General features: G+C 44.4%; 1 protein-coding gene across 1 annotated transcript in view; it reads left to right on the top strand.

Moving 5' to 3' along the window:
- The first annotated feature begins 10549 nt into the window (after nt 1-10549).
- Nucleotides 10550-22809, top strand: part of LOC109878204 (voltage-dependent calcium channel subunit alpha-2/delta-2-like) — a 274608-nt gene continuing 262348 nt past the window's right edge. The window contains 1 exon segment of the mRNA XM_031785639.1: nt 10550-10631. Within this exon segment, the coding sequence (XP_031641499.1) occupies nt 10551-10631 (81 nt within the window). The 5' untranslated portion in view covers nt 10550.

The following is a 22809-nucleotide window of genomic DNA, read 5'->3' as shown; positions in this document are numbered from 1 at the left end:
TTGTCAGAGGACAAACCATTCACAGAGACAAACTGATATCTTTCCGACAGATAAGATCTAAACCAGGCCAGAACTTGTCCGTGTAGACCAATTTGGGTTTCCAATCTCTCCAAAAGAATGTGGTGATCGATGGTATCAAAAGCAGCACTAAGGTCTAGGAGCACGAGGACAGATGCAGAGCCTCGGTCCGATGCCATTAAAATGTAATTTACCACCTTCACAAGTGCCGTCTCAGTGCTATGATGGGGTCTAAAACCAGACTGAAGCATTTCGTATACATTGTTTGTCTTCAGGAAGGCAGTAAGTAAATAAACCTTCAGCCGTTTATTATGTTCAACATAGGACGGCCAAGCACAGGAAGCAGCTCTTTCAGTAGTTTAGTTGGAATAGGGTCCAGTATGCAGCTTGAAGGTTTAGAGGCCATGATTCTTTTCATCATTGTGTCAAGAGATATAGTACTAAAACACTTGAGCGTCTCTCTTGATCCTAGGTCCTGGGAGAGATGTGCAGACTCAGGACAACTGAGCTTTGAAGGAATACGCACGAACAAAAACAATAAACCGACAAAATGAACGAAGACGAAACAGTCCCGTAACGTGAACACTGGAAACAGGAACAATCACCCACACCCCACAATACAAAACAGGCTACCTAAATATGGTTCCCAATCAGAGGCAACGACTAACACCTGCCTCTGATTGAGAACCATATCAGGCCAAACACATCGAAACAGACAAACTAGACATACAACATAGAATGCCCACTCATATCACACCCTGACCAAACAAAACATAGAAACAAACAACGCAAACCATGGTCAGAGTGTGACACAACTGAACTGAATCCCCAAAAAACATTTCCACTGCATTTCAGCCCTGCCACAAAAGAACCAGCTGACATCATGTCAGTGATTCTCTCGTTATAACACAGGTGTGAGTGTTGACGAGGACAAGGCTGGAGATCACTCTATCATGCTGATTGAGTTCGAATAACAGACTGGAAGCTTCAAAGGGAGGGTGGTGCTTGGAATCATTGTTCTTCCTCTGTCAAACATGGTTACCTGCAAGGAAACATGTGCCGTCATCATTGCTTTGCACAGAAAGGGCTTCATCGGCAAGGATATTGCTGCCAGTAAGATTGCACCGAAATCAACCATTTATCGGATCATCAAAAACTTAAAGGAGAGCTGTTCAATTGTTGTGAAGAAGGCTTCAGGGCGCCCAAGAAAGTCCAGCAAGCGTCTCCTAAAGTTGATTCAGCTGCCGGCACCACCAGTACAGAGCTTGCTCAGGAATCGCAGCAGGCAGGTGTGAGTGCATCTGCACACACAGTGAGGTGAAGACTTTTGGAGGATGGCCTGGTGTCAAGAAGGGCAGCAAAGAGGCCACTCCTATCCAGGAAAAACATCAGGGACAGACTGATATTCTGTCGAAAGTACAGGGATTGGACTGCTGAGGACTGGGGTAAAGTCATTTTCTCTGAGGAATCCCCTTTCTGATCGTTTGGGGCATCTGGAAAAAGCTTGTCCGGAGAAGATAAGGTGAGCGCTACCATCAGTCCTGTGTCATGCCAACAGTAAAGCATCCTGAGACCATTCATGTGTGTGGTTGCTTCTCAGCCAAGGGAGTGGGTTCACTCACAATTTTGCCTAAGAACACAGCCATGAATAAAGAATGGTACCAACACATCCTCCGAAAGCAACTTCTCCCAACCATCCAGGAACAGTTTGATGATGAACAATACATTTCCCAGCATGATGGAGCACCTTGCCATAAGGCAGAAGTGATAACTAAGTGGCTCGGGGAACAAAACATTGATATTTTGGGTCCATGGCCAGGAAACTCCCCAGACCTTAATCCCATTGAGAACTTGTGGTCAATCCTCAAGAGGCGGGTGGACAAAAAAAAACCCACAAATTCTGAAAACTCCAAGCATTGATTATGCAAGAATGGGCTGCCATCAGTCAGGATGTGGTCCAGAAGTTAATTGACAGCATGCCAGGGCGGATTGCAGAGGTCTTGAAAAAGAAGGGTCAACATTGCAAATATTGACTATTTCCATCAACTTCATGTAATTGTCAATAAAAGCCTTTGACACTCATGAAATGCTTGTAATTATACTTCAGTATTCCATAGTAACATCTGACAAAAATATCTCAAGACACTGAAGCAGCAAACTTTGTGGAAATTAATATTTGTGTCATTCTCAAAACTTTTGACCACGACTGTATATACTTTTTTTAATGTTCAAATCTTACTTCCACTTTGACATTACAGAGTATTTTGTGTGGATCATTGATTAAAAAAAGGCAATTAAATCCATTTTAATCCCACCTTGTAACACAACAAAATGTGGAAAAAGTGGAGTGTGAATACTTTGTGAAGTCACTTAATTTTATTTATTTTATTTTATTTTACCTTTATTTAACCAGGTAGGCAAGTTGAGAACAAGTTCTCATTTACAATTGCGACCTGGCCAAGATAAAGCAAAGCAGTTCGACAGATACAATGACACAGAGTTACACATGGAGTAAAACAAACATACAGTCAATAATACAGTATAAACAAGTCTATATACAATGTGAGCAAATGAGGTGAGAAGGGAGGTAAAGGCAAAAAAGGCCATGATGGCAAAGTAAATACAATATAGCAAGTAAAACACTGGAATGGTAGTTTTGCAATGGAAGAATGTGCAAAGTAGAAATAAAAATAATGGGGTGCAAAGGAGCAAAATAAATAAATAAATAAATAAATAAAAATTAAATACAGTTGGGAAAGAGGTAGTTGTTTGGGCTAAATTATAAGTGGGCTATGTACAGGTGCAGTAACCTGTGAGCTGCTCTGACAGTTGGTGCTTAATTAAAGCTAGTGAGGGAGATAAGTGTTTCCAGTTTCAGAGATTTTTGTAGGTCGTTCCAGTCATTGGCAGCAGAGAACTGGAAGGAGAGGCGGCCAAAGAAAGAATTGGTTTTGGGGGTGACTAGAGAGATATACCTGCTGGAGCGTGTGCTACAGGTGGGAGATGCTATGGTGACCAGCGAGCTGAGATAAGGGGGGACTTTACCTAGCAGGGTCTTGTAGATGACATGGAGCCAGTGGGTTTGGCGACGAGTATGAAGCGAGGGCCAGCCAACGAGAGCGTACAGGTCGCAATGGTGGGTAGCATATGGGGCTTTGGTGATAAAACGGATTGCACTGTGATAGACTGCATCCAATTTGTTGAGTAGGGTATTGGAGGCTATTTTGTAAATGACATCGCCAAAGTCAAGGATTGGTAGGATGGTCAGTTTTACAAGGGTATGTTTGGCAGCATGTGTGAAGGATGCTTTGTTGCGAAATAGGAAGCCAATTCTAGATTTAACTTTGGATTGGAGATGTTTGATATGGGTCTGGAAGGAGAGTTTACAGTCTAACCAGACACCTAAGTATTTGTAGTTGTCCACGTATTCTAAGTCAGAGCCGTCCAGAGTAGTGATGTTGGACAGGCGGGTAGGTGCAGGTAGCGATCGGTTGAAGAGCATGCATTTAGTTTTACTTGTATTTAAGAGCAATTGGAGGCCACGGAAGGAGAGTTGTATGGCATTGAAGCTTGCCTGGAGGGTTGTTAACACAGTGTCCAAAGAAGGGCCGGAAGTTTACAGAATGGTGTCGTCTCCGTAGAGGTGGATCAGGGACTCACCAGCAGCAAGAGCGACCTCATTGATGTATACAGAGAAGAGAGTCGGTCCAAGAATTGAACCCTGTGGCACCCCCATAGACTGCCAGAGGTACGGACAGCAGACCCTCCGATTTGACACACTGAACTCTATCAGAGAAGTAGTTGGTGAACCAGGCGAGGCAATCATTTGAGAAACCAAGGCTGTCGAGTCTGCCGATGAGGATGTGGTGATTGACAGAGTCGAAAGCCTTGGCCAGATCAATGAATACGGCTGCACAGTAATGTTTCTTATCGATGGCGGTTAAGATATCGTTTAGGACCTTGAGCGTGGCTGAGGTGTACCCATGACCAGCTCTGAAACCAGATTGCATAGCAGAGAAGGTATGGTGAGATTCAAAATGGTCGGTAATCTGTTTGTTGACTTGGCTTTCGAAGACCTTAGAAAGGCACGGTAGGATAGATATAGGTCTGTAGCAGTTTGGGTCAAGAGTGTCCCCCCCTTTGAAGAGGGGGATGACCGCAGCTGCTTTCCAATCTTTGGGAATCTCAGACGACACGAAAGAGAGGTTGAACAGGCTAGTAATAGGGGTGGCAACAATTTCGGCAGATAATTTTAGAAAGAAAGGGTCCAGATTGTATAGCCCGGCTGATTTGTAGGGGTCCAGATTTTGCAGCTCTTTCAGAACATCAGCTGAATGGATTTGGGAGAAGGAGAAATGGGGAAGGCTTGGGCGAGTTGCGAGTTGGGGGTGCAGTGCTGTTGTCCGGGGTAGGAGTAGCCAGGTGGAAAGCATGGCCAGCCGTAGAAAAATGCTTATTGAAATTCTCAATTATGGTGGATTTATCAGTGGTGACAGTGTTTCCTATCTTCAGTGCAGTGGGCAGCTGGGAGGAGGTGTTCTTATTCTCCATGGACTTTACAGTGTCCCAGAACTTTTTTGAGTTAGTGTTGCAGGAAGCAAATTTCTGCTTGAAAAAGCTAGCCTTGGCTTTTCTAACTGCCTGTGTATAATGGTTTCTAGCTTCCCTGAACAGCTGCATATCACGGGGGCTGTTCGATGCTAATGCAGAACGCCATAGGATGTTTTTGTGTTGGTTAAGGGCAGTCAGGTCTGGGGAGAACCAAGGGCTATATCTGTTCCTGGTTCTAAATTTCTTGAATGGGGCATGTTTATTTAAGATGGTTAGGAAGGCATTTAAAAAAAATATCCAGGCATCCTCTACTGACGGGATGAGATCAATATCCTTCCAGGATACCCCGGCCAGGTCGATTAGAAAGGCCTGCTCACAGAAGTGTTTCAGGGAGCGTTTTACAGTGATGAGTGGAGGTCGTTTGACCGCTGACCCATTACGGATGCAGGCAATGAGGCAGTGATCGCTGAGATCTTGGTTGAAGACAGCAGAGGTGTATTTAGAGGGGAAGTTGGTTAGGATGATATCTATGAGGGTGCCCGTGTTTAAGGCTTTGGGGAGGTACCTGGTAGGTTCATTGATAATTTGTGTGAGATTGAGGGCATCAAGTTTAGATTGTAGGATGGCTGGGGTGTTAAGCATGTTCCAGTTTAGGTCGCCTAGCAGCACGAACTCTGAAGATAGATGGGGGGGCAATCAGTTCACATATGGTGTCCAGAGCACAGCTGGGGGCAGAGGGTGGTCTATAGCAGGCGGCAACGGTGAGAGACTTGTTTTTAGAGAGGTGGATTTTTAAAAGTAGAAGTTCAAATTGTTTGGGTACAGACCTGGATAGTAGGACAGAACTCTGCAGGCTATCTTTGCAGTAGATTGCAACACCGCCCCCTTTGGCAGTTCTATCTTGTCTGAAAATGTTGTAGTTTGAATTTTTGGTGGTCTTCCTAAGCCAGGATTCAGACACAGCTAGAACATCCGGGTTGGCAGAGTGTGCTAAAGCAGTGAATAGAACAAACTTAGGGAGGAGGCTTCTAATGTTAACATGCATGAAACCAAGGCTATTACGGTTACAGAAGTCGTCAAAAGAGAGCGCCTGGGGAATAGGAGTGGAGCTAGGCACTGCAGGGCCTGGATTCACCTCTACATCGCCAGAGGAACATAGGAGGACTAGAATAAGGGTACGGCTAAAAGCTATGAGAATTGGTCGTCTAGAACGTCTGGAACATAGAGTAAAAGGAGGTTTCTGGGGGCGATAAAATAGCATCAAGGTATAATGTACAGACAAATGTATGGTAGGATGTGAATACAGTGGAGGTAAACCTATGTATTGAGTGATGAAGAGAGAGATATTGTCTCTAGAAACATCATTGAAACCAGGAGATGTCATTGCATGTGTGGGTGGTGGAACTAATAGGTTGGATAAGGTATAGTGAGCAGGACTAGAGGCTCTACAGTGAAATAAGCCAATAAACACTAACCAGAACAGCAATGGACAAGACATATTGACATTAAGGAGAGGCATGCTTAGTCGAGTGATCAAAAGGGTCCAGTGAGTGGAGAGGTTGGTTGGTGATTTAGACAGGCCATCGGTAGCAAGCTAGCATAGGATGGAGGTCTGTTATTAGCCACCTCTTGCGTTCCGTCAGTAGATTAGTGGGGTTCCGTGTGGTAGAGGGGATTAATCCAAATCACACAACAACAACAAAAATAAAAACAATAGATATAGTTATAGAGGCCCAAGAAGAAAACATAATAATAATAAAAATAAATAAATTATCCGATTGTCTATTCAGATAGCAGCCGGTAAGACAGCTAACGGTTAGCAGGCCGCAGATGGGCGTTCAGGTAACGTCGCGACGGAGGAGCCAGCCGGATCTCCTTCGGGTAGATAACATCGGCAGTCCAGTTGTGAAGGCCCGGTGGGGCTCCGCGTAGGCAGTAAAACGGGTCCGGATAGGTGACTGCAGCCCAGGAGTGATTGATGGAACTCGGGAGTGATTGACGGCGCTGGCTAGCTCCGGAATAATTGATGTTTGCTCCGGAATCGACGAAGGCCGATAGTCACACGGATAGCAGCTAGCTAGCTGTGAGATCCGGGTATGAATGTCCAGAGAGCAGTCGAAATCCAGGGACATGGAGAGAAAAATTGGTCCGGTATGTTCCGTTCCGAGCCGCGCTGCGCCGTACAGAACTGGCGATAGATTTTCGAGCTAAAGGATAGCTGATGACCACAAACCGTGGTTAGCTGAATACTAACAATTTGCCAGTAAAGGAGCTAACTAGCTTCTGAACTAGCTTCTGATTAGCTTCTGGATTAGCTTCTGGCTAGTTTCAGGCTAGCTTCTTGGAGTTTCTGGCTAGCTTCTTGGAGGATTACAGATTTGAGGTAAATAATACTTTTTTATAAATATAAATTGGTGAGGCGGGTTGCAGGAGAGTGTTTTGAAGATGAGTTGATGGAAAATAAAAATAAAATGTATGTGAAAAAAGTTGTAAATATATATATATACAGGACACGACAAGACGAGGACAAAAGACGTCTGAACTGCTATGCCACCTTGGAGAGAAATAGTAGTGCAGACAAGAGTTAGACCAGAGCTAGTGTGAACCAGAGTTAGCTAATTATGCACAGGACCAGATCAAACCAGCGTTACTGCAGACCAGAGCAGTAGTTTGGTCAGTAGTTGTGGTCAGTGTCTAAACTACAGTTTTTGCATGTGAAAATTGAAAGAAGTGCATTGAGAAGAGATCGGGTGAAATATGAAGCGAGTGAACTGAGACAGCTTCACTCTATCCAATTAGAGCAGCAAGATCAATTGTACAGCCCTCCCTTCTCTTTACAGACAGATGAACTAGCCAGTTGAGTTATTTAGAGCGCAGGGCACGATCCTGAGAAGGAGGATGATGCGCTGTTGCCTCGGATGCTTCCTTGTAGCTACTTTCTTGGTGTTCACAATTCTTCACCATCATTACACTATTGTTCTAAATTCAATTACCTTCTTCAACCTCATCATAATATTTGCCTGTGCTGCCACGTGCACTTCTCTGTGTGTGTGAGTATCCATCGCAACGGCTCCATTTGGGCTGCTCAATGATGAGACATGAGAGAGCTGCTTTAGCTAGCTACTTTTCCTCACTCTAAACTCTGACAAACAGCTGTAACTTCTGATTGGTATGAGATAATTCTGTTTAGACTCTAGCAGAGAAGTAGACCAAGATGTCTGAAGTGCTGTGTTATTTCGGTTACTAAAACAGCTGTATCGTTAGATTGGTTGCAGATGTTTTTGCTTCAATTTCAGATTTGAATAACAGGGAAATAGACCAGGTGTCATACCCTCTAACTTTTTGTTGCATTTACTGTGAATGGAAGTCATTGTTGTTGCATTTACTGTGAATGGAATGTTGGAAGTGATAATGTCACAATGGGACCTTTAGAATGTAGAGGGAATTCCGTGGATGAAGGACAAAAAAAAAACGGACTAAAAGCTTAATAATTTAAAAAGCATAAAAGATATCAAAATGTTGTATACATGCACACTCTTTCAGACCGGTCTACACATTTGAAAGTTTGAATGACGTTTATAGCTTAAATAGTGTAAGTTGAATAGCGTTCCAAATAATAATAATAATAATAAGTATGATGAAGATTTAAAGGGGAGAGTCATGCTTCGCAAGCCCCAATACAAATATGAGCGAAGAAAGGGCTTCATGTTTGTAGAGTTTCTATTTCCTTAACATTTGTACATGGAAGCACAGCTGTGAGCTGCCCAGTGACACGAGCCTACCAGACGAGCTAAATTACTTCTATGCTCGCTTCAAGGCAAGTAACACTGAAACATGCTTGAGAGCATCAGCTGTTCCGGATGATTGTGTGATCACGCCTTAGTCAATGTGAATAAGACCTATAAAGAGGTCAACATTCACAAGGCCGCAGGGCCAGACGGATTACCAGGACGTGTACTCCGAGCATGCGCTGACCAACTGGCAAGTGTCTTCACTGACATTTTCAACTTGTCCCTGACTTATTCTGTAATACCAACATGTTTCAAGCAGACCACCATAGTCCCTGTGCCCAAGAACACTAAATCAACCTGCCTAAATGACTACTGACCCATAGCACTCACGTCTGTAGCCATGAAGTGCTTTGAAAGGCTGGTCATGGCTCACATCAACACCATTATCCCAGAAACCCTAGACCCTCTCCAATTTGTATACCGCCCCAACGGATTCACAGATGATGCAATCTCTATTGCACTCAACACTGTCCTTTCCCATCTGGACAAAAGGAATACTTATGTGAGAATGCTATTCATTGACTACAGCTCAGCGTTCAACACCATAGTTCTCTCAAAGCTCATCAATAAGCTAAGGACCCTAGGACTAAACACCTCCCTCTGCAACTGGATCCTGGACTTCATGAGGGCCGCCCCCAGGTGGTAATGGTAGGTAACAATACATTCGCCATGCGTGCTTATTCCCCTCCTGTACTCCCTGTTCACTCATGACTGCATGGCCAGGCACGACTCCAACACCATCGTCAAGTTTGCCGATGACACAACAGTGGTAGGCCTGATCACCGACAACGATGAGACAGCCTATAGGGAGGAGGTCAGAGACCTGGCTGTGTGGTGCCAGAACAACAACCTCTCCCTCAACGTGATCAACACAAAGGAGATGATTGTGGACTGAATGAAAAGGAGGACAGAGCACACCCTCATTCTTATCGACAGGGCTGTAGTGGAGCAGATTGAGAGCTTCAAATTCCTTGGTGTCCACATTACCAACAAACTATCATGGTCCAAACACTAAGACAGTCATGAAGAGGACCCGACAAAGCCTATTCCCCATTAGGAGACTGAAAATATTTGGCATGGGTCCTCAGATCCTCAAAAGGTTCTACAGCTGCACCATCGAGAGCATCCTGACTGGTTACATCACTGCCTGGTATGGCAACTGCTCGGCCTCCTACCACAAGCACTACAGAGGGTAGTGTGTACGGCCCGGTACATCACTGGGGCCAAGCTTCCTGCCATCCAGGACCTCTATACCAGGGGATGTCAGAGGAAGGCCCTAAACATTGTCAAGGACTCTAACGACCCTAGTCAAGGGTTGTGCCCCAGCAACGTTGTGCCCCAGCACATTGACTCTGTACCAGTATCACCTGTATATAACCTTGCTATTGCTACTTTACTGCTGCTTTTTATTTATTTGTTACTTTTATTATCAATTTTTTTTACATAACACAGATTTTTCTTAACTTCTTAAAGCATTGTTGGTTAAGGGCTTGCAAGTAAGCATTTCATTCGGCACATGTGACAAATACAATTTGATTAGACTTACTTTTTATTATTACTCATTGATTATCTATTTTATGTATGTGAGTGTAATTATTTCTCTTTTAGATGGGGGTGGTTGATGCCTGGGTGGGTAGGGCCTCCACTCTAACTCTTGCTGATTGAACAGCAGCTTGTGAACATCTTGATCCAGTCATTTGTAGTCTTGGTGGGAGATCTACAGTGGGGTACTCCAGATGTTTGATCTCTTCATTCCAGACTTGGCTTCATCCACTGAGAGAGCCTCCTGCTTATTGTGCACTTCTGTCAGACCTGCATTTTAAATGTTTTATTACATGCCCTTTTAAGCTGTGCTACTGATCCAAGCCCAGCTTTCAGAACACACGCTCACACTCCATCCAACCAGAACCCTACTGGGATGATTGACATCTGGAAGGGATGTTGATGAATGAAACTGACGCTAGGAGATAAAATAAGTGTGTCTATGGAGGGAAGGAGGGGAGTGGGTGATGGACAGACAGACAGACAGACAGACACGTAACCCCCCACAAAAACATATATCACATGCAGTATGTACAGTACATCACATGAGGTAAACAAGGGGAAGGGAATGTACTTTTTTACAGCCTCATATTATTTATGAAAAGCATGAAAATGAAAGTTACAGCTGTGTGTCTTTGTTCCTTCAGAATGATGCATTGGGCAGGCCGCATTGAGAAGGAGCTGGAGAAGACTATACAGTTGGTCACTGGAACCCAGCAGATAAGAGGGGTAAGTACTGGGAACTGGACTTCGTTTGAGGTTTAAGATCATATCTGATCCCATGCATCTACTGCAGAGGTAGCCTGCAGAGTTCTGTCATACTATCCAGGTCTGTGCCCAAACAATTCGAGCTTTTACTTTTAAAAATGCACCTTTCCAGAAAACAAGTCTCTCACCGTTGCCGCTTGTTATAGACCCCCTTCAGCCCCAAGCTGTGCCCTGGACACCATATGTGAATTGATTTCCCCCCCATCTATCTTCAGAGTAAGTACTGTTAGGTGACCGAAACTGGGATATGCTTAACACCCTGGCCGTCTTACAATCTAAGCTAGACGCCCTCAATCTCACACAAATTATCAAGGATCCTACCAGGTACAACCCTAAATCCGTAACCATGGGCAACCTCTTAGATATCATCCTGACCAACTTTCCTTCTAAATACACCTCTGCTGTCTTCAACCAGGATCTCAGTGATCACTGCCTCATTGCCTGCGTGCGTAATGGGTCCGCAGTCAAACGACCACACCTCATCACTGTCAAACGCTCCCTAAAACACTTCAGTGAGCAGGCCTTTCTAATCGACCTGTCTCGGGTATCCTGGAAGTATATTGACCTCATCCCATCAGTAGAGGATGCCTGGTTATTCTTTAAAAGTGCTTTCCTCACCATCTTTAAAAACCATGCACCATTCAAAATGTAGAACGAAGAACAGATATAGCCCTTGGTTCACCCAAGACTTGACTGCCCTTGATCAGCACAAAACATCCTGTGGCTTTCTGCATTAGCATCGAATAGCCTCCGCGATATGCAACTTTTCAGGAAAGTCAGGAACCAATATACACATAGTCAGTTAGGAAATCTAAGGCCAGTTTTTTCAAACAGAAGTTTGCATCCTGTAACACTAATTCCAAAACATTTTGGGACACTGTAAAGTCCATGGAGAATAAGAGCACCTCTTCCAAGCTGCCCACTGCACTGAGTCTAGCCTCTCTGGGATAGGGGGCAGTATTTTCACGTCCGGATGAGAAGCATGCCCAAAGTAACTGCCTGCTACTCAGGCCCAGAAGCTAGGATATGATTATTATTAGTATATTTGGATAGAAAACACTCTGATATTTATAAAACTGTCTGAACAATGTCTGTGAGTATAACAGAACTGATTTGGCAGGGAAATCATTTTTTGTGGTCAACCTGTTTTCCATAATTTTTCTATGGCAAGCCCGTTTTAATAGAAATATGCTTGCAGTTCCTATGGCTTCCACTAGATGTCAACAGTCATTAGAAATTGGTTGATGTTTTTGAGGAATGTAGAAGTAGCCCTTTCCTTTCTGGGAGTCGAGCCAAGTGGACTCTTTTGTTTGGGGCGAGCGACATGAAGCTCGCTCCACTTTGATTTTATCCGCTATTGAACCCAGTTTATCCCATCTTACATTTGATTAATTATTTATGTTTTTAAAATACCTAAAGTTGGAGTAGAAAAGTTGTTTGAAATGTGTGGACCAAGATTACAGGTAATTTATTAGATAATTTGTAGCCATGTTGGGTGAGTTGGAACCGGTGTTTTTCTGAATCAAACGAGCCAAATAAATGGACATTTTGGGGATATAACGACGGAATTAATCAAACAAAAGGACAAGTTGTGATGTTTATGGGACATATTGGAGTGCCAACAGAAGAAGATCTTCAAAGATAAGGCATGAATTATATTGTTATTTCTGAGTTTTGTGTCGCGCCCGGAGGGTTGAAATATGATTGTCATGTGTTTGTTTGATGGGGTGCTGTACTCAGATAATAGCATGGTTTGCTTTTGCCGTAAAGCCTTTTTGAAATCTGACATGGTGGCTGGATTAACAAGAAGTTAAGCTTTATTTTTGTGTATTGCACTTGTGATTGTATGAAAGTTATATTTCTAATAATTTAATTTTAATTTGTCGCTCTGCCATTTCACCGGATGTTGTCAAATCGATCCCGCTAACGGGATTTGATCCAAACACTGTCACCACCGATAAATCTACGATAATCGATAATTTCAATAAGCATTTTTCTATGGCTGGCCATGCTTTCCACCTGGCTACACCTACCCCGGCCAACAGCTTTGCACTCCCTGCAGCAACTTGCCCAAGCGCCCCCGCTTCTCCTTCACCAAAATCCAGACAGATGATGTTCTGAAAGAGCTGCAAAATCTGGATCCCTACAAATCAGCTGGGCTAGACAATCTGGACCCTCTCATTCTAAAATTATCTGGCGAAATTGTTGCAACCCCTATTACTAGCCTGTTCAACCTCTCTTTCGTATCGTCTGAGATTTCCAAATATTGGAAAGCTGACATGGTCATCCCCCTCTTCAAAGGGGGAGACACTCTAGACCCAAACTGTTACAGACCTATATCTATCCTACCCTGCCTTTCTAAGGTCTTCGAAAGCCAAGTTAACAAACAGATTACCGACCATTTCGAATCCCACCATACCTTCTCCGCTATGCAATCTGGTTTCAGAGCTGGTCATGGGTGCACCTCAGCCATGCTCAAGGTCCTAAAAGATATCATAACCGCCATCGATAAGAGACATTTCTGTGCAGCCGTATTCATCGACCTGGCCAAGGCTTTCGACTCTGTCAATCACCACATTCTTATCGGCAGACTCAACAGCCTTGGTTTCTCAAATTATTGCCTCGCCTGGTTCACCAACTACTTCTCTGATAGAGTTCAGTGTGTCAAACCGGATGGTTCTGGCCTAGAATATGTGGACAACTACAAATACCTAGGTGTCTGGTTAGACTATAAACTCTCCTTCCAGACTCACATTAAGCATCTCCAATCCAAAATTAAATCTAGAATTGGCTTCCTATTTAACAACAAAGCATCCTTCACTCATGCTGCAAACAAACCCTATCCTACCGATCCTTGACCTCGGTAACATCATTTACAAAATAGCCTCCAATACTCTACTCAACAAATTGGATGTAGTCTATCACAGTGCCATCTGTTTTATCACCAAAGCCCGATATACTATCCACCACTGCGGCCCTCGCTTCATACTCGCCGCCAAACCCACTGGATCCAGGTCATCTACAAGTCTCTGCTAGGTAAAGCCCCGCCTTATCTCAGCTCACTGGTCACCATAGCAGCACCCACCCATAGCACGCGCTCCAGCAGGTATATCTCACTGGTCACCCCCAAAGCCAATTCTTCCTTTGGCCGCCTTTCCTTCCAGTTCTCTGCTGCCAATGAGCAGAGCAGCTCACAGATCACTGCACCTGTACATAGCCCATCTGTAAATAGCCCATCCAACTACCTTTGCACCCCAGTATCTCTACTTGCACATTCATCTTCTGCACATCTACCATTCCAGTGTTTAATTGCTATATTGTATTTACTTCGCCACCATGGCCTATTTATTGCCTTACCTCCCTTATCCTACCTCATTTGCACTCACTGTATATAGACTTTTTCTACTGTATTATTGACTGTATGTTTGTTTATTCCATGTGTAACTCTGTGTTGTTGTTTGTGTCGAACTATTTTGCTTTATCTTGGCCAGGTTGCAGTTGTAAATGAGAACTTGTTCTCAACTAGCCTACCTGTTTAAATAAAGGTGAAATAAAAGTAGATAATATACAAAAGTGAAATAAACAATGAAAGAGTAAACATTACACTCTCAGAAGTTCCAAAAGAATAAAGACATTTCAAATGTAATATTATGTCTATATACAGTATTGTAACAATGTGCAAATGGTTAAAGTACAAAAGGAAAAATGAATAAACATATGGGTGATGGCATTGTTATGGAAGTTTTGGGAATGGTTGTAGAATTTAGCGGTTATTTTCTGGATTTTGATAGAGGGTTTCGGCCTAATTCTGCTCTGCGTGTATTATTTAGTGTTTTACGTTGTACACTGAGGATATTTTTGTAGAATTCTGCATGCAGAGTCTCAATTTGGTGTTTGTCCCATTTTGTGAATTCTTGGTTGGTGGCTGGACCCCAGACCTCACAACCATAAAGGGCAATGGGTTCTATTACTGATTCAAGTATTTTTAGCCAAATCCTAATTGGTATGTCAAATTCTATGTTCCTTTTGATGGCATAGAAGGCCCTTCTTGCCTTGTCTCTCAGATCGTTCACAGCTTTGTGAAAGTTACCTGTGGCACTGATGTTTAGGCCAAGGTATGTATCGTTTTTAGTGTGCTCTAGGGAAACGGTGTCTAGATGGAATTTGTATTTGTGTTCCTGGCGACTGGAGCTTTTTTGGAACAACATTATTTTGGTCTTACTGAGATTTACTGTCAGGGCCCAGGTCGGGCAGAAACTGTGCAGAAGATCTAGGTGCAGCTGTACACACTCCTTGGTTGGTGACAGAAACACCAGATCATCAGCAAATAGTAGACATTTGACTTCAGGTTTTAGTAGGGTGAGGCCGGGTGCTGCAGACATTCTAGTGCCCTCGCCAATTTGTTGATATATATGTTGAAGAGGGTGAGGCTTAAGCTGCATCCCTGTCTCACCACACGGCCCTGTGTTTATTTTTCGCCTATTGTAATCACGCACTTGTTGTTTGTGTACATGGATTTTATAATGTTGTATGTTTTTCCCCCCAACACCACTTTCTATCCATTTGTATAGCAGACCCTTACATTCCCCTATCATTTCTTGTAACCACATTTACCATGTTTGTTTGTTTATGCATTTCTGTGAATAAATAAATGATTTAAGACAATTGATGTATGGATGACTCATAGTGAAGACTGGGTTTGTGCAGATAACCAACAATTTACGACGTTTGGAATGAGACTAACGTGAGGTAAAGTAAATAATTCATTAATTCGAAGATGAATTGATCAGATCAAATATCTGAAAAGTTATTTTAGGAAATTATAACTTTGTCATCTGAATATTTTTCCTTGGTGCCCCGACTTCCTAGTAATTACGGTTACATGATTAATCAGTCTTATCACGTAATAACTAATTACAGAGAATCTTTGAATAAAACTATCAGTCTTCAGTTAATGATAGTAAAGACACGACAACTGTAATTATTCATGTTGTTGTTTGTTTGTGTTTTCCAATTTCCCCAGAAGTGGTTAGAGTCTATGGATTCTTCAGTTACATCAAGCTGATTTCTGACGTACTGTTCCTTATTTTTCCGTTGTGTATTTCTGTATTGTTTTAGAGATTCACCATAGTGAAGGCGTAGACTCAGGTTTTCTGGGTCTCTATGTTTTTGGTTGGACAGGTTTCTAATTTTCTTTTTGAGGTTTTTGCATTCTTCATCAAACCATTTGTCATTGTTGTTCATTTTCATAGGTTTTCTGTTGGACATTTTTAGATTTGATGGGGAAGCTGAGAGGTCAAATATACTATTTAGATTTTCTACTGCCAACTTTACACCTTCACTATTACAGTGGAAGGTTTTGTCCAGGAAGTTGTCTAAAAGGGATTGAATTTGTTGTTGCATAATTGTTTTTTGGTAGGTTTCCACACTACATTCCTTTCATCTATAGCATTTCTTAATATTACTGAACGTTCTGAGAGACTCTGGGTTGAGGTCAGTGATTAAGTAGTCTACGGTAGTACTGCCAAGAGATGAGCTATCTCTCTCTCTCTCTCTCTCTCTCTCTCTCTCTCTCTCTCTCTCTCTCTCTCTCTCTCTCTCTCTCTCTCTCTCTCTCTCTCTCTCTCTGAAGCTAGGTCTACTGTTGTATTGCTTCTGGTCCAAATGGAATCAACACCAGCCGTGTGTCTACAGTATGTACTAAACTCTAGAGACCACACACATCTGGCCTCCTGTTTCTGTTTCTGTACTCTAGAGACGACACACATCTGTCCTCCTGTTTCTGTTTCTGTACTCTAGAGACGACACACATCTGGCCTCCTGTTTCTGTTTCTGTACTCTAGAGACGACACACATCTGGCCTCCTGTTTCTGTACTCTAGAGACGACACACATCTGGCCTCCTGTTTCTGTTTCTGTACTCTAGAGACGACACACATCTGGCCTCCTGCTTCTGTTTCTGTACTCTAGAGACGACACACATCTGGCCTCCTGTTTCTGTTTCTGTACTCTAGAGACGACACACTTCTGGCCTCTTGTTTCTGTAGTCTAGAGACGACACACATCTGACCTCCTGTTTCTGTTTCTGTACTCTAGAGACGACACACATCTGGCCTCCTGTTTCTGTACTCTAGAGACGACACACATCTGGCCTCCTGTTTCTGTTTCTGTACTCTAGAGACGACACACATCTGGCCTCCTGCTTCTGTTTCTGTACTCTAGAGACGACACACATCTGGCCTCCTGTTTCTGTTTCTGTACTCTAGAGACGACACACTTCTGGCCTCTTGTTTCTGTAGTCTAGAGACGACACACATCTGACCTCCTGTTTCTGTTTCTGTACTCTAGAGACGACACACATCTGGCCTCCTGTTTCTGTTTCTGTACTCTAGAGACGACACACATCTGTCCTCCTGTTTCTGTTTCTGTACTCTAGAGACGACACACATCTGGCCTCCTGTTTCTGTTTCTGTACTCTAGAGACGACACACATCTGGCCTCCTGTTTCTGTTTCTGTACTCTAGAGACGACACACATCTGGCCTCCTGTTTCTGTTTCTGTACTCTAGAGAAATCTGGCCTCCTGTTTCTGTTTCTGTAGTCTGGAGACGACACACATCTGGCCTCCTGTTTCTGTTTCTGTACTCTAGAGACGACACACATCTGGCCTCCTGTTTCTGTTTCTGTAGTCTAGAGACAACACACATCTGGCCTCCTGTTTCTGTTTCTGTACTCTAGAGACGACACACATCTGGCCTCCTGTTTCTGTTTCTGTACTCTAGAGACGACACACATCTGGCCTCCTGTTTCTGTTTCTGTACTCTAGAGACGACACACATCTGGCCTCCTGTTTCTGTTTCTGTTTCTGTACTCTATAGAGACGACACACATCTGGCCTCCTGTTTCTGATTCTGTAGAGACGACACACATCTGGCCTCCTGTTTCTGTTTCTGTACTCTAGAGACGACACACATCTGGCCTCCTGTTTCTGTACTCTAGAGACGACACACATCTGGCCTCCTGTTTCTGTTTCTGTACTCTAGAGACGACACACATCTGGCCTCCTGTTTCTGTACTCTAGAGACGACACACATCTGGCCTCCTGTTTCTGTTTCTGTACTCTAGAGACGACACACATCTGGCCTCCTGTTTCTGTACTCTAGAGACGACACACATCTGGCCTCCTGTTTCTGTTTCTGTACTCTAGAGACGACACACATCTGGCCTCCTGCTTCTGTTTCTGTACTCTAGAGACGACACACATCTGGCCTCCTGTTTCTGTTTCTGTACTCTAGAGACGACACACTTCTGGCCTCTTGTTTCTGTAGTCTAGAGACGACACACATCTGACCTCCTGTTTCTGTTTCTGTACTCTAGAGACGACACACATCTGGCCTCCTGTTTCTGTTTCTGTACTCTAGAGACGACACACATCTGTCCTCCTGTTTCTGTTTCTGTACTCTAGAGACGACACACATCTGGCCTCCTGTTTCTGTTTCTGTACTCTAGAGACGACACACATCTGGCCTCCTGTTTCTGTTTCTGTACTCTAGAGACGACACACATCTGGCCTCCTGTTTCTGTTTCTGTACTCTAGAGAAATCTGGCCTCCTGTTTCTGTTTCTGTAGTCTGGAGACGACACACATCTGGCCTCCTGTTTCTGTTTCTGTACTCTAGAGACGACACACATCTGGCCTCCTGTTTCTGTTTCTGTAGTCTAGAGACAACACACATCTGGCCTCCTGTTTCTGTTTCTGTACTCTAGAGACGACACACATCTGGCCTCCTGTTTCTGTTTCTGTACTCTAGAGACGACACACATCTGGCCTCCTGTTTCTGTTTCTGTACTCTAGAGACGACACACATCTGGCCTCCTGTTTCTGTTTCTGTTTCTGTACTCTATAGAGACGACACACATCTGGCCTCCTGTTTCTGATTCTGTAGAGACGACACACATCTGGCCTCCTGTTTCTGTTTCTGTACTCTAGAGACGGCACACATCTGGCCTCCTGTTTCTGTACTCTAGAGACGACACACATCTGGCCTCCTGTTTCTCTACTCTAGAGACGACACACATCTGGCCTCCTGTTTCTGTAGTCTAGAGACGACACACATCTGGCCTCCTGTTTCTGTTTCTGTAGTCTAGAGACGACACACATCTGGCCTCCTGTTTCTGTTTCTGTACTCTAGAGACGACACACATCTGGCCTCCTGTTTCTGTTTCTGTACACTATAGAGACGACACACATCTGGCCTCCTGTTTCTGTTTCTATACTCTAGAGACGGCTCACATCTGGACTCCCTTTTCTGTACTCTAGAGACGACACACATCTGGCCTCCTGTTTCTGTACTCTAGAGATGACACACATCTGGCCTCCTGTTTCTGTAGTCTAGAGACGACACACATCTGGCCTCCTGTTTCTGTTTCTGTACTCTAGAGACGACACACATCTGGCCTCCTGTTTCTGTACTCTAGAGACGACACACATCTGGCCTCCTGTTTCTGTTTCTGTACTCTAGAGACGACACACATCTGGCCTCCTGTTTCTGTACTCTAGAGACGACACACATCTGGCCTCCTGTTTCTGTTTCTGTACTCTAGAGACGACACACATCTGGCCTCCTGCTTCTGTTTCTGTACTCTAGAGACGACACACATCTGGCCTCCTGTTTCTGTTTCTGTACTCTAGAGACGACACACTTCTGGCCTCTTGTTTCTGTAGTCTAGAGACGACACACATCTGACCTCCTGTTTCTGTTTCTGTACTCTAGAGACGACACACATCTGGCCTCCTGTTTCTGTTTCTGTACTCTAGAGACGACACACATCTGTCCTCCTGTTTCTGTTTCTGTACTCTAGAGACGACACACATCTGGCCTCCTGTTTCTGTTTCTGTACTCTAGAGACGACACACATCTGGCCTCCTGTTTCTGTTTCTGTACTCTAGAGACGACACACATCTGGCCTCCTGTTTCTGTTTCTGTAGTCTAGAGACAACACACATCTGGCCTCCTGTTTCTGTTTCTGTACTCTAGAGACGACACACATCTGGCCTCCTGTTTCTGTTTCTGTACTCTAGAGACGACACACATCTGGCCTCCTGTTTCTGTTTCTGTACTCTAGAGACGACACACATCTGGCCTCCTGTTTCTGTTTCTGTTTCTGTACTCTATAGAGACGACACACATCTGGCCTCCTGTTTCTGATTCTGTAGAGACGACACACATCTGGCCTCCTGTTTCTGTTTCTGTACTCTAGAGACGGCACACATCTGGCCTCCTGTTTCTGTACTCTAGAGACGACACACATCTGGCCTCCTGTTTCTCTACTCTAGAGACGACACACATCTGGCCTCCTGTTTCTGTAGTCTAGAGACGACACACATCTGGCCTCCTGTTTCTGTTTCTGTAGTCTAGAGACGACACACATCTGGCCTCCTGTTTCTGTAGTCTAGAGACGACACACATCTGGCCTCCTGTTTCTGTTTCTGTAGTCTAGAGACGACACACATCTGGCCTCCTGTTTCTGTTTCTGTACTCTAGAGACGACACACATCTGGCCTCCTGTTTCTGTTTCTGTACACTATAGAGACGACACACATCTGGCCTCCTGTTTCTGTTTCTATACTCTAGAGACGGCTCACATCTGGACTCCCTTTTCTGTACTCTAGAGACGACACACATCTGGCCTCCTGTTTCTGTACTCTAGAGATGACACACATCTGGCCTCCTGTTTCTGTAGTCTAGAGACGACACACATCTGGCCTCCTGTTTCTGTTTCTGTACTCTAGAGACGACACACATCTGGCCTCCTGTTTCTGTACTCTAGAGACGACACACATCTGGCCTCCTGTTTCTGTTTCTGTACTCTAGAGACGACACACATCTGGCCTCCTGTTTCTGTACTCTAGAGACGACACACATCTGGCCTCCTGTTTCTGTTTCTGTACTCTAGAGACGACACACATCTGGCCTCCTGCTTCTGTTTCTGTACTCTAGAGACGACACACATCTGGCCTCCTGTTTCTGTTTCTGTACTCTAGAGACGACACACTTCTGGCCTCTTGTTTCTGTAGTCTAGAGACGACACACATCTGACCTCCTGTTTCTGTTTCTGTACTCTAGAGACGACACACATCTGGCCTCCTGTTTCTGTTTCTGTACTCTAGAGACGACACACATCTGTCCTCCTGTTTCTGTTTCTGTACTCTAGAGACGACACACATCTGGCCTCCTGTTTCTGTTTCTGTACTCTAGAGACGACACACATCTGGCCTCCTGTTTCTGTTTCTGTACTCTAGAGACGACACACATCTGGCCTCCTGTTTCTGTTTCTGTACTCTAGAGAAATCTGGCCTCCTGTTTCTGTTTCTGTAGTCTGGAGACGACACACATCTGGCCTCCTGTTTCTGTTTCTGTACTCTAGAGACGACACACATCTGGCCTCCTGTTTCTGTTTCTGTAGTCTAGAGACAACACACATCTGGCCTCCTGTTTCTGTTTCTGTACTCTAGAGACGACACACATCTGGCCTCCTGTTTCTGTTTCTGTACTCTAGAGACGACACACATCTGGCCTCCTGTTTCTGTTTCTGTACTCTAGAGACGACACACATCTGGCCTCCTGTTTCTGTTTCTGTTTCTGTACTCTATAGAGACGACACACATCTGGCCTCCTGTTTCTGATTCTGTAGAGACGACACACATCTGGCCTCCTGTTTCTGTTTCTGTACTCTAGAGACGGCACACATCTGGCCTCCTGTTTCTGTACTCTAGAGACGACACACATCTGGCCTCCTGTTTCTCTACTCTAGAGACGACACACATCTGGCCTCCTGTTTCTGTAGTCTAGAGACGACACACATCTGGCCTCCTGTTTCTGTTTCTGTAGTCTAGAGACGACACACATCTGGTCTCCTGTTTCTGTTTCTGTACTCTAGAGACGACACACATCTGGCCTCCTGTTTCTGTTTCTGTACACTATAGAGACGACACACATCTGGCCTCCTGTTTCTGTTTCTATACTCTAGAGACGGCTCACATCTGGACTCCCTTTTCTGTACTCTAGAGACGACACACATCTGGCCTCCTGTTTCTGTACTCTAGAGATGACACACATCTGGCCTCCTGTTTCTGTAGTCTAGAGACGACACACATCTGGCCTCCTGTTTCTGTTTCTGTACTCTAGAGACGACACACATCTGGCCTCCTGTTTCTGTACTCTAGAGACGACACACATCTGGCCTCCTGTTTCTGTTTCTGTACTCTAGAGACGACACACATCTGGCCTCCTGTTTCTGTACTCTAGAGACGACACACATCTGGCCTCCTGTTTATGAACTCTAGAGACGGCACACATCTGGTCTCCTGTTTCTGTTTCTGTACTCTAGTGACGACACACATCTGGCCTCCTGTTTCTGTTTCTGTACACTATAGAGACGACACACATCTGGCCTCCTGTTTCTGTTTCTGTACTCTAGAGAAATCTGGCCTCCTGTTTCTGTTTCTGTAGTCTGGAGACGACACACATCTGGCCTCCTGTTTCTGTTTCTGTACTCTAGAGACGACACACATCTGGCCTCCTGTTTCTGTTTCTGTACTCTAGAGACAACACACATCTGGCCTCCTGTTTCTGTTTCTGTACTCTAGAGACGACACACATCTGGCCTCCTGTTTCTGTTTCTGTTTCTGTACTCTATAGAGACGACACACATCTGGCCTCCTGTTTCTGATTCTGTAGAGACGACACACATCTGGCCTCCTGTTTCTGTTTCTGTACTCTAGAGACGGCACACATCTGGCCTCCTGTTTCTGTACTCTAGAGACGACACACATCTGGCCTCCTGTTTCTCTACTCTAGAGACAACACACATCTGGCCTCCTGTTTCTGTAGTCTAGAGACGACACACATCTGGCCTCCTGTTTCTGTTTCTGTAGTCTAGAGACGACACACATCTGGTCTCCTGTTTCTGTTTCTGTACTCTAGAGACGACACACATCTGGCCTCCTGTTTCTGTTTCTGTACACTATAGAGACGACACACATCTGGCCTCCTGTTTCTGATTCTGTAGAGACGACACACATCTGGCCTCCTGTTTCTGTTTCTATACTCTAGAGACGGCACACATCTGGACTCCCTTT

This window comes from Oncorhynchus kisutch, linkage group LG1 (assembly GCF_002021735.2).
Source record: "Oncorhynchus kisutch isolate 150728-3 linkage group LG1, Okis_V2, whole genome shotgun sequence".
NCBI lineage: Eukaryota > Metazoa > Chordata > Actinopteri > Salmoniformes > Salmonidae > Oncorhynchus > Oncorhynchus kisutch.
Note: the sequence above shows the minus strand (reverse complement) of the source record. Positions and strands in the feature narration are given on the sequence as shown.